This window comes from Sinohyriopsis cumingii, chromosome 19 (assembly GCF_028554795.1).
Source record: "Sinohyriopsis cumingii isolate HCF-2022 chromosome 19, ASM2855479v2, whole genome shotgun sequence".
In the NCBI taxonomy this organism is placed as follows: domain Eukaryota; kingdom Metazoa; phylum Mollusca; class Bivalvia; order Unionida; family Unionidae; genus Sinohyriopsis; species Sinohyriopsis cumingii.
In genome coordinates this window covers 44,365,039-44,379,825 of record NC_142979.1, presented here as the reverse complement: position 1 = coordinate 44,379,825, position 14,787 = coordinate 44,365,039, and the positions used below count along the sequence as shown (strand labels likewise).

Genomic DNA, 14,787 nt, shown 5'->3' with positions numbered 1-14,787 from the left:
GCCCCCACAAGTGTGATGTTTACAACAGTCAGCTACAGTTTCATCAGAGGGAATAGGAGAACAAATAAAATGCTCAGGTTTTGCAGCCTACAGCCCTTGATCAGAAACAATGACGTAGTTAATAAATTCAAGCCATATTTTACCCTTTTTTCCCTCTCTTGCTTCAGCATGTTTTTCTGACTCATTTGGGGAGTGTCCCCACAATTATAGGCAGCTCATTGGGCATAAGTCCATCTGCATATCTAAGCATGGCCTTACATGCCTTCAGGCCTGTAAGTCAGGGCACATGGAAGTTTGACCAATCAGTTGGATCCATTTTTCAATGTGAGTTTGCCATCCAGAGGTATCCATGATGTCCGGCCAGCCCATTATCAGGACTTTATTAATAGATCCATCCAGCCATGATTACAGCTCCGTCTCCATACAAGTGCAGGGATTTTAGAGACAGATGTATCCATATTACAATTGCCTTAGGTGACATAACCATATTATTATGCAGATTTTGGTGAAAAATCGATCCATCCAGACATGCCTTCAGAGTGGCCGAACTGCCTTCTCTGTGGCTGACAACCATGCTAACCATACTCATGGCATATTCATCCAGCAGACCCATCTTCCCATCTTTCCATGACTTATCTGCAGGAAATATTATGTGACTTATACAGAGATGATGGCATGCATCATCTGTCACCAGATATGGCTTATCCAGTATGCAAACAGAAACAGAAGGGGACAGTAAACACAGTGAGTGTGATGATATTCCTACAAGATAGCCTTACTCAGATCCAACCATAAAACAGAGTTCAGTTTCAAGATTGTAGTCAAAGAAATGTACAGAATGTCTTTTGCTTCAGAATGCCCTCCACCCTCTACTGCCATACATGACAACAAAGCCAAAGCATTAGTAAATCTTAATGAGGAGGAAGAGACTTCATCCTTATGTCTGCTTACCCAGTTAGACAAAATTAGGGAAATTAATGACTGACTGACGGGAAGAATCGGTGATCTAAGGGATATGCAAAAGCTTTCCTTTCAGAAAGCCAAGTACCCAGGTTCTCATTTTGCTGGTACTGAACCCATTCTGACACCTTTGATACTGATCTCCTGACCCTAGATGAAAATCTAGCAGTGTTTCTGATGTCCTTCACACTGTTTTATAGAGTGGATAAGAATGTAATCCAAGCCATTTCTAAGCTGGTTTGAAACATCACATCTTTGATGCTATATTTGGCTTCATGGGTGATTGTCCAACTTGCAGAAAGATTGTGCAATGAACACACCCGGGAAGTGATGACCTGAATCTGGCTGAATTCAGGCAAATTGAAGCCTTTTGCCCACTCTTCACTGAACCTGCTGTCCTAAAAAATGTTTCCTGATAGCATTAGCTTCTGCATGCAGGGCTAATTAGTTACATACCCTTCCTATTGATCTGAACTATGAATTGTATTCAGTTTAGATCAGATGGTCCTCTTGATGCAGTCTAGCTTTATAGCCAAAAATAGGTTACTGTGTACTGGCAATCAGAAAAGCATCATTTGTGCCCTCTCTTTCATTGACATGTCAAGAGCAGCAGCCATGCAAGACTCTGTTCACATCCTCAAGCACTACTTGAAGTGCATAGAGGCAAGTTGTGACTCTCCCAATGAAAGCCTTGAAGCAGGATATCACCTGTCAAGTCCTGCTTTTATGGATGAAATGGGATATATGCTTGGCATACTCTTGAGGTCTCAGAAGATCAAAGTCACCTCATGAAGATTTCAGTTCATGTTATTAGAACAATCGAGCCTTGCATTCGAACATGATGTTTTGATCTGATATATCCCATGACCTTGCATCACATCACCTCTGCATTATATGCCATCTTGACGTATCAGTCCCTAACACTCCACTAAGAGAAACCTCTGTATGATAAATAGAACCAAACTAATGCATGACATCCAAGCTAACCTAACAACTTGCTTACCTCCTACCACAGAACAACTCGATAACTGTCTGCGTTCATTGCTTGACAAACATGCCCCAGCTGCCAAGTGCAGAGAATCAATTGAAAAGTGTTCTCCATGGTATAGCAGTGTTAGGGACCAGCTTCGCACTGCTAAAAGAGACCGCCGTAAAGCTGAGAGGCTCTGGCTTTCCACCAGACTCACTATTCATAAGCAGATCTATGAAGCCGCTAAGAAGAATGTCACAAATATAGTCCCTGCAGCAAAATCAGCCCACTACACTACTAAAATCATGGAAAGTTTCAGCTGCAAAGAGCTCTTCGAGATTACTAACAAGCTAGTGTCAAGGAACAAATCAACACCACTTCCAACTGCCTTCTCTCCAGTCGACCTTCCGGACATGTTTGCAAATTTCTTCCGTGACAAAGTACAAGCCATTAGAGATAAGCTTGACACCACAATTTCAATTGACTCATCATATACAGTTGGGATACAGAATTTGAGCGGCAACCATTAGCAGCATTTGAACCTGTATCTATGGATTTCGTGCCTACAATCCTGATGAAGAGTGCACCAGAGTCATGTGAACTTGATCCAATTCCAACAACACTGCTGCTTGATTGCTTATATCCAGTATCGCCTTCACTAACTGATGTTATTAATACCTCTCTCTCATCCGGGGTATTCCCATCATTTTTCAAAACTGCCATTATAAAGCCTCTGCTGAAGAAACCAACACTAGACCATAATGATTTAAAGAACTACCACCCAGTTTCTAATCTCCCATTCATATAAAAAATCTTAGAAAAGGTTGTTCTATCCCAGCTTGTATCTCATCTAAATTCAAACAGTCTTTTTAGCAATGTACAATCTGCATATCGTCCTTTCCACAGTACTGAAACTACTCTTCTAAAAGTAGTTAATGACATTCTCTCTGCGTTGAATAGCGGAAAGATTACAGTCCTCACCCTCCTTGATTTGTCTGCAGCATTTACACAATAGACCATGCTATATTACTTCACCAACTCCAGCATCTATTTGGCATTCATGATACAGCCTTACTGTGGTTCAAGTCCTACTTGGTCAACAGGACACAAATTGTATCTGCAAATGGAATACACTCCAGCCCAGTTGATCTATGTTGTGGTGTTCCACAGGGGTCTGTTCTTGGACCTATTGTCTTCATTCTGTACACTCAGTCGCTCTCAAGTGTCATAGATCATCATCCAATGTCTCACCAATTGTACACTGATGACACCCAAATATACAAATCTAGCCACCCAACTGAAGTTGATGCTACCATCCAAGGTGTAGAGAGGTGCATTACTGATTTGAAATCATGGATGACATGTAACAAGCTGCAGATGAATGATGATAAAACTGAGGCCATTCTGATCACAACACAAAGACTTTCTCATTCACATCCTTTACCTCAAACAATAAATATCAGCAACACCAACATTAAATTCACACAATCAGTACAAAACCTAGGTGTTACTCTGGACAGTACTCTCACATTGCACCAACATGTCATGAACATATGCAAGGCTGCTTATCTTGAGCTGAGACGCATCAGCTCAGTTTGCAAATATCTTTCAGTTGATGCCACTAAAACACTTGTGTGTTCATTAGTACTTTCAAGACTTGACTATTGTAACTCAAATCTGTCTGGTTCATCTCAATATCTACTCCAGAAACTTCAAAAAGTTCAAAACACAGCTGCTCGGATCATACTTAGAGTACCACGATCAGAGCACACCTCCCCGCTGCTCTGTACCCTACACTTGCTATCTATTTGATCCAGAATCAAGCACAAAATTTGTTCTCTGTGCTACATTTCACTATTGGACTCTAGTCCAGCATACCTATCCAATCTCACCCATGTGTACACACCAGCAAGATACTTATGCTCCTCTTCTGACAATTGTATACTCATTATTCCCACTATGAAAACAAAGTCATATGGACAATGTTTTTTTGCATACCAAGGCCCAGCAACGTGGAATGAATTGCCCACTGAACTTAGACACAAAGACACAAGTGATCACATTCAAGAGGGCTCTCAAAACTCACTTATTTTGACTGCAAGAACAAACTTAAAGACCTAATAATGTTTCTTACCTGAAATATTCTCAGCATGTTTTTTATTTCTTAATGTTTTTATAATTTTATGGTGTTTGTTTTTGTAATAATATTATTATATTTTTTTTTTTATCTTATAGGTGTTGTCTAATGTTGTAAAGCACTTAGAGCTTCTAAAGATTAGGCGCTATACAAAGTCCTCATTATTATTATTATTATTATAATAGATGCTGTTGGATGGCATGCAGAGTCTCCAGTTTTTATCTCAGAGATTTAGCTTTACAGAGACAAACTTTGCATCTTTTAGATCCAGTGGCAGTAACACAGATGACCACCAGACCTAATTAAAAGTTGACACAACCTGTGAAATTCTGTCAATAACAATTTCATAAATGTTTTAACCAAATAGAGGGGTTACAGATCATGTGAATCTAGGCTGTGTTGCTTATCCGATTAGGAGGATGGGTCATTGTTCACATGTTATTCTCTAGAAGGATACCTGAGAAATGTGTCAGATGCTCAGTATTCCCTCCTCCTTATTACATATTTTCCTTACATTAATGTAATTCTTGAGTGTGATTTCAGGCATAAGCAAATTTCTAATTAATTTATGTTGCTCCAAGAAGACCTATCTGATCACTTTATTTAAAAACCCTCCCAACCAACCAATGTGAATATCCTTATTTGCATATCGCTCAACTTAAAAATAAACTAGCTACACACAGTGGTGGCAATGGAAAGTAATGTGCAAGAGTTAGTGCCCTTTGAGTACATGATTTACACATAAAGGATAAATTTTCATCTTTTTAGCAAACTTAAAGTTATATTTGAGAGTTAACAGGCTTACGTCCCTAACATTAATGTAATCGGGTAAGTATTCTCAGAGATACAGAATTTATTTTAAAATTTGCTTTCCCCTTTTCTGTGACCTTGACCTTTAGGCAGTGACACACCGTTTAGTCTTAAATTTATGTGTGAAGTTTCATGGAAATCTCTCTAACCATTACAAAGTTATGGGTGGGACAAACAATTTTTAATGGACATGTTGATGGACAGTACCATAAAATAATGAGTCAAACTTAAGATTGACACGTAAACGTATAAATGTTGCGTACTAAAGATGAAACACAGACATTTTTCTTTGAAATTCAGAAGAAACAATAATGCACACATCATCCATGCCACAAAATCAACAAGACACAATGCAGTATAGAAATGAATTCCATGTTTTATGTGCAGGTGATTGATTGCATTAGATAGGTCTAAGAGGAGATATGGGATTTTGCTCTGACAGAAGTTAAGCTTGATAGATCTATTTTTCATGACTATTTGATTTCAAACACTAAAAAAGGTGTTGGATAGTTCTAATAGAGTAGAGGATAACTGTTTGCTCACTTATTTTTAAGTTTATGAATTGAGGACTCTTTGAAGGAATACATGTTTAGAGTTCTCAAAGGTAATATCATGTCATCAAAAATTAAAATGATAAATCAATTGTTAACAAATCTACATATTTCAGCTGATATCAGTGACAATCCTCTGCGCTCGGAACAAAATGTCTTCAACACGGTAACAGGCTCTAACATGGCAGAAATAGATAAAAGGTGTGCAGCAACAAGGACTTCAGATGGAGTCATAGAACCAACATCTTACAGCAGCAACCATTACAAAAAAATACCTCCACGCAGAATACGACGAAGTCTTTCATATCAGCCTCCACAAATAATTAACACCTGCAGTGATGGAGAAAGTAATAACACCCTTTCCAGACCAAAGGCAAGAGTGTCACTTCAGACATTAGAACTGCCACAAGACTCCCACATTTACAACAGTAATGATTGTCATGAAAGTAACGATTCAATTGTAAGTCTTGTTCCATCTCCAGATATAAGGAGGGGGGATGCATGTAGTGAAAGACATTCTAATCCTTCTCCAAAAAGCTCCTCAAGAAAATCTTCAACTTACAGTCAGGCAGCCTCTCCTGTGCTGATTTCACCAATTTATAATTCTCTTGCTCGCCGCCGCCGTCATCGTCGTGGTCATCATCGTCGCAAACAATGCCATTCATCAAACATTCCCTAATTTTATGCTCTTTTCTGAATAAAAAAATTGAAAATGAATACAATCATGCAAAACAACAATTCAAAACTTTTAGATTTTTTCTTGCAGTCAGTAAAACTAAAGTTTTATATTAATGCTGATGATTGCACATGATAAAAAGATTATTTTTGGTTAGTGTTAAGTACATAGCTATAGTAAAGTAAGACTTTTTATGGTAGCTTGTAAATATTTGTACTCGATTCATTAACATGCATGTGTCAGTTTAATGTGTCATTTGAACTGAATTACTTTAATGTCAATTACAAAAGTTTTCTTTTTACCACAAAAAGTTAAAGTTTGTTGGCCAAGAAATTCTTGAGCTGTACACTATCAATATGGTAAATATTGTTATTCATAACCCTCTCCTGGTCATGAAACATTTAGCAACCTTTCCTGGTGATGAATAGACCGATGGCTGTTTCATAATCCAGCAGTTTTCTTTCTCTTTACCTTCCTCACTCAATGTTTCAGGTTTATTTTCAAATATTTAAAGTAAACTAGTAAACAATAAATAACAGCATCATTGAGCTTCAAAAAAATACAAGGTCTGATTGTGGTATTCGCATACCCTCTCATTTGTTTGTACGCCACTACCAATTTTAAAAACCAGAAGCATCAAGGATATAGTTTCTAACCTGATTTTCAAAAAGGGTCCTTAACACCATCAACATCTTGGCACAAAGTAAACAAGCAGACAAACTGCTCACTGTCATTTTCTGGTTTGAGAAATGTCCATTTCATTAAAAAACTGTGTCATCTGTGTCCAATATTTGCAATATCTGGTTTTAAAATTTCTGAAAACAATTGAACAAATAAAAAGGAGGAACACTTGTATTCATGTTTTCAAAGTTATGCAGATACTAAATTTATTGAGATTGTCAAAGATAATGAAAGACATCACATCTGTTATACGCAAATATGGCAACTGTGCTAATAAAGAAACTCCCTTTTGATTCAAAATGCCATCAAGTTGAGAGTGCTAGGAACCACTTGACAACAACCAGGTTAGAAATTATTAATTGATGAAGGCAATGACTATGTTTTGTGCATTGTTTATATCCTTGATGCTCTTTGTTTTTAAAAATGGTAGGGCGGTACAAACAAATTGGAAGGTTTATGAACACTATAATTGAAACAATCAATAAAAAATCACAATTTTTTTACCTAATAAAGGTAATTATTTTATTTTTAAATGACATGCAAACCCTGTTCGTTTCTGGGCCAGATAAAAGAAAAAAAAATCTTTATTATTGCCAAACAATGCTATTGTTGTTTCAGGACCTTGTATGCCTAGGTGCTGCCAGAGTGCATGAGAGTACAAATTGCACAAAATTTGTATGAATTGACAGACTTTGAAAGCAGTGTGAGAACTTGTACAAATTAGTTCAGATTGGATCATATAAAATGTACTCTACAGTATACAATTTTTTAAACTATTACCTTATAAAGTTCTTGTTGCAACACAAATAGGTAACAATTTATACATCTCATTACTTCTGCTTGACATGTATGGTGGTTAAACTCAATTTGATTGGCTCATTAGGCCCTGGAATAAGCATTTCATCATAGTTTTAGCCTTGAATTCATAAAAGACATTTTACAAATGATTGTTTAAATCATGGACTATCTAGAAAATTTTAAATGGCTGACTCCTAAGATGGTACATCTTCAGATGACAATTTCAATCAGCAAATACTGGCTGATGATAGCAATGATGACAGTGCTTTTGAAAATTTTGAGATATATCTGATTATTGGCACTGCTAAAGTGTTACTGGAAAGATCTTTGAGTGATTTTGAGCCTAAAAATAATGTTAAATAAGAGTCTGATATAGATGCCAGATGGTCAAGAAAAGATGCCATGTCAATCAACAGCAGTATTTTGTAATTAAACGTAGAAATGGAGAATACCAAGCTTATTTAAAATACAGGCAATTTAAAAGTAAAGTGTAATTTTCATTTCTTTTCTCAAACATTTCAGCAATGAGGGATCTTGTACTACAAAAAATTATAGAACACCTGGATATTAAGACAAATTGAAAAAAATAATAAAAAAATAAAATAAAAAGTAAGGATAAATGTATTTATTTGATTACAATACATCAGTCTGACCGAGCAGACTACGGCATTGATGGACTTAAAACACTATTACAGTATTTTGGAACATAAGAAATCTGGCATTATAGTAGTCAGCCAAGTACTGATTCAAGAAAGTGAAACTGGTGATGAGATATCCAGGAGACAATGCCCATGAGTTGTGGAAAATTGCACAGAACATCCATATATAAGAAGCTGGCAAAGACAGTATTGCATATTCAAACAGCAGACATTCTGGAAGGATTTTCTCAGCATAGAATAATATTTAGACAGATAAGAAACAGATTAAGATCAGAAAACAATGAACAGATTAATGCTTATACAGCGGGTTGGGGGTGTCTTTTGAGGATTTTGTTTTCAATATCAGATTGGAGCAGGAAACTAAAGAGTGATGGATTTTAAAGTGCTACATAAATATAGAAGTATGGCCTTTACCATCACACACACCCATTTGTCTTTTCTATTTTCATCAAATTTTTTAAACCTGTGCTACAGTTTCAGAATTAGTTAACAGACTAGTTTTGACACACTCCCCCCCCCCCACCGTACCATTTCAGCATAGTAAATGACACAGAATAAAAGTTATGAAATGACACTCCTCTTTAGCTAATTAACTTGATCCAGGTTTTAAAAATTCTCAATATTTCTTTTCAGATTGATATTTTACATTATCGTGCTTAAAATATTTCAGACAATACCATATTTTTGTCACAAAGATAGCAGAAAGCATGCAAAATCAATGTTAAATTTTGAAATTTAACAAACAGAAACCTATTTATATTTTTTTAAAAGAGTTGAAGAATTCTTTAAATTTTATAAATCCTTAACGTTTTAGATACAAGACAAGATTCCTTCAAGTAAAATGCAAGATTTTATGAATGTATTTTAATCTTAATGCATGATGAAAAAATCTTAATTTGAGGATGAAGTTTATAGATGTTTTGTCAGACTGGTTGATATTTACATATGGTTACATTTTGTCGTTTTGTGGTTATTGTTATGTTAATAATGGTATTCATATACATTTGTGTTTTATGTTGGAGATATAAATTTAGTATTCATTTATCAATTTGATTTTTGTTCATATTTGAGTATCACCAAGAATCAAACTGTACAAATAAATATTGTCTCTACTGTTTGATAGAAATCTCTAATAAATGCATTTATTGTATTACTTTTCTTTTTGGAGCACATGTAAATACATATATAAACATTTTAAAATCTTGAGAATAACGGAAAAATTATTTTCTTTTCCAAGTTATTTTGTCATAGGCATGTATTTCATATTATTGTTGTTTCAAATGTGTCTGGCTTTTCTCAGTGACAGAGCATGATGATTCCAGAAGATAGTCATAGGGCTTTGAGGACTCAATACTTAACCTGCTTCATTCCCCATGGCCTAACTCATAAAGGTTGTTTTATCCAGTATTGATTTTAATATATATATATATGTGTATGTATGTATATATATATATATATATATATATATATATATATATATATATATATATATTGTACAATCGTGTTATGTTTTAGTTGCAATTATTATCTTAAGAATTTACACAATGGTCATTTTACATTCTATTAAAATTCATGTGCAACATTGTATGTAAGTTATTTTTTATATTAAAACTCGAGATAAATCACCATCATCAAATCCAAAGGTAACAGAGTATTTGCATCAATTAGACATAAGAGTAACTGTGCCTTTTTGTACTTTTATTTGTGAATAACAATAATTGTACGTGTATATTTAATAATTTGTCATTTTTAAATATTTATATTAATCTTTGCCCTATTTAGTGTAAAACAGTTTGTGTCAGTTAACATTTGTTGTCTACAACAACACTTGGTTTGTACATGTAACAAATTATTCCTTTAATCATACATGGTTAATATTTGACAATTGCAATACCTTGCCCACTTTTACATTTATACAACAAAAAGTATGAATTTTATTTTACATCAGGGTGCTGTTGATGGCTTGTTTTTTCCTCATGTTGAATTTAAAATGTAAGGGAAATTTCTACACATTATGTCTACTGCAACGTTTTGTTGCATCGATTGTAAAAGTTTTACCATGTGCAAGCATAGCATTGTTTTATGTATACTGTAATTTGATAACCGTCTTAATAAATAATAGTTACAACCCATGCCAACAACATTCCTATGTATATATGTTTGATATAGCAGGAGTTCCTGCACACGGAAGTTTCCATAAATAGTCTAATGTGTTGTTAGAATGCAGTGAGTAGGTTCACATCCAGCTTGCAGTAACTTGGGTGAAGTTTTTGAGCGAATAGGGAGATATGTAAATGTCTCAAATGCCAATTATGTCACACATGACATTGACAGTGATATGGCATGTAACACTGTTTGTAAAAGTCACAAGTGATTGTGAAAGCTGCATTACCTGTACGAAAACTTCTGCCCTGACTGTAACCAGATTCCAGGTGGAATTTTAAAGCGGATTTCCCTTAAAGCCTAGATTCCACTTATTATAAATTTTAGGTGGGTTCAGGGTGGAATACAGCCCGAAATGTGCAAATTAGTCCATCTATTACTAGGTGGAATTTGTTTATTCCGCCTACTAGGCAGAATTAGTTTATTCCACCTACTAGGTGGAATTTGTTTCTTCTGTCTACTAGGTAGAATCTGTTTATTCTGCTTATTTAGCCTAGATTCCCCTTATTATCACTTTTAGGCAGAGTCAGGATGGAATATTGCTTGAAATTACTGTTACTAGGTGAAATCTTTGTTTCTGCCTAATTACATGGAAATACCTGCAGAAACCCCATCCAATAATGAAAATGTCAAGGCAGATTTCAGACAGGTTTTTTAAGCATTTTCTGCCTAAACCATAAAAAATATACTTCAGATTTCTATTATGTATTAAACTGCCTAATGATTTTTAGATATTATTGGGAATCAATTATAAATATTCACAGTAATATTTCAAATGGATCATACATTTTATTTTGACAGACATTATCAAATAAGATTTAGGTTTTACTTGTCGTATGGGGCAGTGCCATTTTATTTCTTGCATACAAAATCTAATCCAACATGGCATCACTTAGTATTTTTCATTTCACTTTAAAGCTTGGTGAGATTTCACACATATTTTGCCCAAAACTTTCATTGAAATCATGTTAAGGTCTCACTCAAATTTCTTTGAAATATTTGTGAGGTTTCACAAAAAAATTGACTAAAACTTTTGTAAGATTTCACTGAAATTTTGATCATTATATAGTATTTTACTGAAGTTTTTTTTAGTGTTTCAGAGATTTCAGCAGGTTTTAGAGAAATAACGGATATGAATTAAACAGGAATTTATTAACCAAGGTGATATTTAAGTGTGCATGAAAACAATTATACAGATGTTGTAATTATATGACATCCAAGGCAAAAGAAATGGGAGTTAATACTAATACTAATAATAATAACGACTTTATTTAGAGAAGGTAATTCAGTTAGTTACAGAACTAATCTACCTTGAGGCCTTCTATATGTGATGTACAACATATACAGTATATACAACATGATATGAAGTATCTGACACTAAATAATTAAGTGGTTTTAAAAATCAAAGTATCAAGCCTGGAACATATGTATAGGTATCTGTGAACACATTTAACATATATAAAATATAAAATATTAATCTGCATTGGAAAATACAGCCGGGAAAATAATGCAAAATTACAGAAAAAACATCCATTTAAGACAATTTGATTATGAGAAGAAGAAAAGCTAGGAGCCTGCCTTATGTCACTTGTACTGTGGACTGGAATTTTGATTGCACAAACTATGATGCTGTTGTGGTCTCTCGAATTAGTCCTTGTTCCAAAAGCAGCCGTGACAAACGTTTATCATGATATAATAACTCTTATTTTACACTGAATTCTAACACACCAAGAATATTTTGAATATATACACAATAATGCCTCACGAGATTCTACTTTTCGGCCAAGAAAATTCTGCAAAGATATGGCTATCTTTGTTAGACATGGATATCTGGCAACAATCCCCACCAGTGATCTGCATGTTGTCCCTCCTTAAATTCTGAAGTTAATCAGTTTGGAGTTGTATATTACTTCGAAATCATCCTGATTCAGTTCCTTGTCCTATTTAGCACGTTAGCCGCTACTGTAAAGTTCTTTATGGCACAAAAAGCAAAATGCTTGTCCTGGCGTTCAGTTTTCATACAGAATGACCAGTTATGTTCCCATCAAATTTGCGTTCAGGGTATTCTCATTGCCGCACATTTTTCAAATGGTTATTCAATCTCTCGTCCCGCTCGAAAATTCGAATCGCCATGTTTAGTAAACATGCTCTTTCCCACCAGTTTCTGTTACGCGACGATTCATTGGGCAATTACAAAATGTTGACCAATCAGAAAGCTTTATACAATGATCCTCTGTTAAACACTAAACGGAACAAATACGTATTTGAAAGCTCGTTGTGGAATGGGACCGGATAGAGCATTATTTAAAAAAAGTTTCGGAGACGATATTAAAAAATGGGTCCATATCGAGGAAATTCAGGTCAGGAGAAAAGCGAAATTATGTTTTAAAACGGAAAACAAGATAAAAACTTGTTTGAGGGCAGTTAAATCCAATTGAAGTTAAACAAAACTACAACAACAACAACAACAACAAATTTGAAAAAGAAATTTAACAAGGAAAGCTGTGGAAAGAAGTTATAAATTGTGCCCAAAAGAAACAATAACAATTTACAGCTATCAGAAACAGGAAATATAAATGCTGCTGAAAATCATTCAAATTGTACCAGAAAAAATAAATTTTATTATATCTTATTGATATTTTTATTGAACTGTCAGTGATACATGTATTACAATCACAAAATTTGCAATAAAACATAGTCTGCATCTGTTTGTATTTTTAAATCATTCTATAATATACCTATATATTTGATATCTCTAATATTTTGTATTATTTTACATTATATAGTGTCATGTATATTTAATTTATATTGTGTACCTACATTACTGCATTTTCGGTCATTTAACTTTACAGACACACAAAAGCCAAGTCCTAATTATGCCTTTATTTAACTGATGTAAATGACTAAGTTCTTCATTCTGCCTAGATCTTGGTTAGAAAATAAACTAAGTCCAGATACCTCCTTTCATATAATAGATGCCAGTGTCTAAGTTCCTAATTCCGCCTAGATGGTGGGTGGAAAATCAACCAAGTCCAAAATTATGCCTAAAGATGTATTTATAGCAGGAATTTGACAAAAGCCCATCATAGAGTTAGACGGACTCTTAAATGGATTCATTTTGACTTCTCAAATTTTCCATGTCCGCCTTTGTATTAACCAGATTTTTAACATTTTAGGCAGATTCCGCCTGGAGTCTGCTAAAGTTCCAGGTGTAATCTGCCTAATAATTTCAAACCAGCAAATGAACAATTTTTTTGACATTTTGCTGCTGTTATGACATTTATTGTTGATCCTGCAACTGCAATGTCCCAAATTGTGACAACTACTGTTGAGGAAGTACAGATACAAAGGCAAATGGCATGTTCTTTTAGATGATATACATTGTTTCATCATGTAAGTGGTTCTTCGTCATATCAGCTACTTTGCAGATATGATACAATGGATTTTTATTATTTTTTGTCAGTGCATTCTGTCTTGTTTTTACTGCACATGTTGATGCATCTGTCAGTCTCTGTTTCTTTCACATGATATTTTACAATGATTATTTATATATTGTCCTTCGGTCTGATTACCTTCATAGCCATCAATCCACCCATCTATCTGTCTGTCTGCCTGTCTATAAATAGCATTTTCCAAAATAATAGTGTGTTTATTATCAAACACACATAATAGTATGCATAGTATCAAACACACATAATAGTATGTATAGTATCAAACACACATAATAGTATGTATAGTATCAAACACACATAATAGTATGTATAGTATCAAACGCACATAATAGTATGTATAGTATCAAACGCACATAATAGTATGTATAGTATCAAACACACATAATAGTATTGTATTGTATCAAACACACATAATAGTATGTATAGTATCAAACACACATAATAGTGTGCATAGTATCAAATGCACATAATAGTATGTATAGTATCAAACACACATAATAGTATTGTATTGTATCAAACACACATAATAGTATGTATAGTATCAAACACACATAATAGTGTGCATAGTATCAAACACACATAATAGTATGTATAGTATCAAACGCACATAATAGTATGTATAGTATCAAACACACATAATAGTATGTATAGTATCAAACACAAGCAGTTTTACACTGACCAAACAGTTATGACAACATTCACAAAACTACTAAAAGTTCATCAGAGAGGTAAACGTTTTAATAAAATATAAATTGCTGTTGAGAAAACGTCATCTTGCCAGAAATTATAGCAGATTAGAGGCTTTATTAATGCATAAATTAAACTGATCAATAACTTGGATATTATGGACGAATTCAGCTCAATATTTAAACCTTCCTCAATCTCTTGAAAATGATGGTTTTCCTCAATTTTAATATAAGAAGTTGCTAA

At 34.3% G+C, this 14,787-nt stretch overlaps 1 protein-coding gene across 1 annotated transcript in view; it reads left to right on the top strand.

Annotated features, from left to right (window-relative positions):
* Positions 1–13,109, top strand: part of LOC149775604 (uncharacterized) — a 58,362-nt gene extending 45,253 nt beyond the window's left edge. The window contains exon 17 of the mRNA XM_089944473.1: positions 5,545–13,109. Within this exon, the coding sequence (XP_089800599.1) occupies positions 5,545–6,107 (563 nt within the window). The 3' untranslated portion in view covers positions 6,108–13,109. The remainder of the gene's footprint in view (positions 1–5,544) is intronic.
* The last annotated feature ends 1,678 nt before the right edge of the window (positions 13,110–14,787 follow it).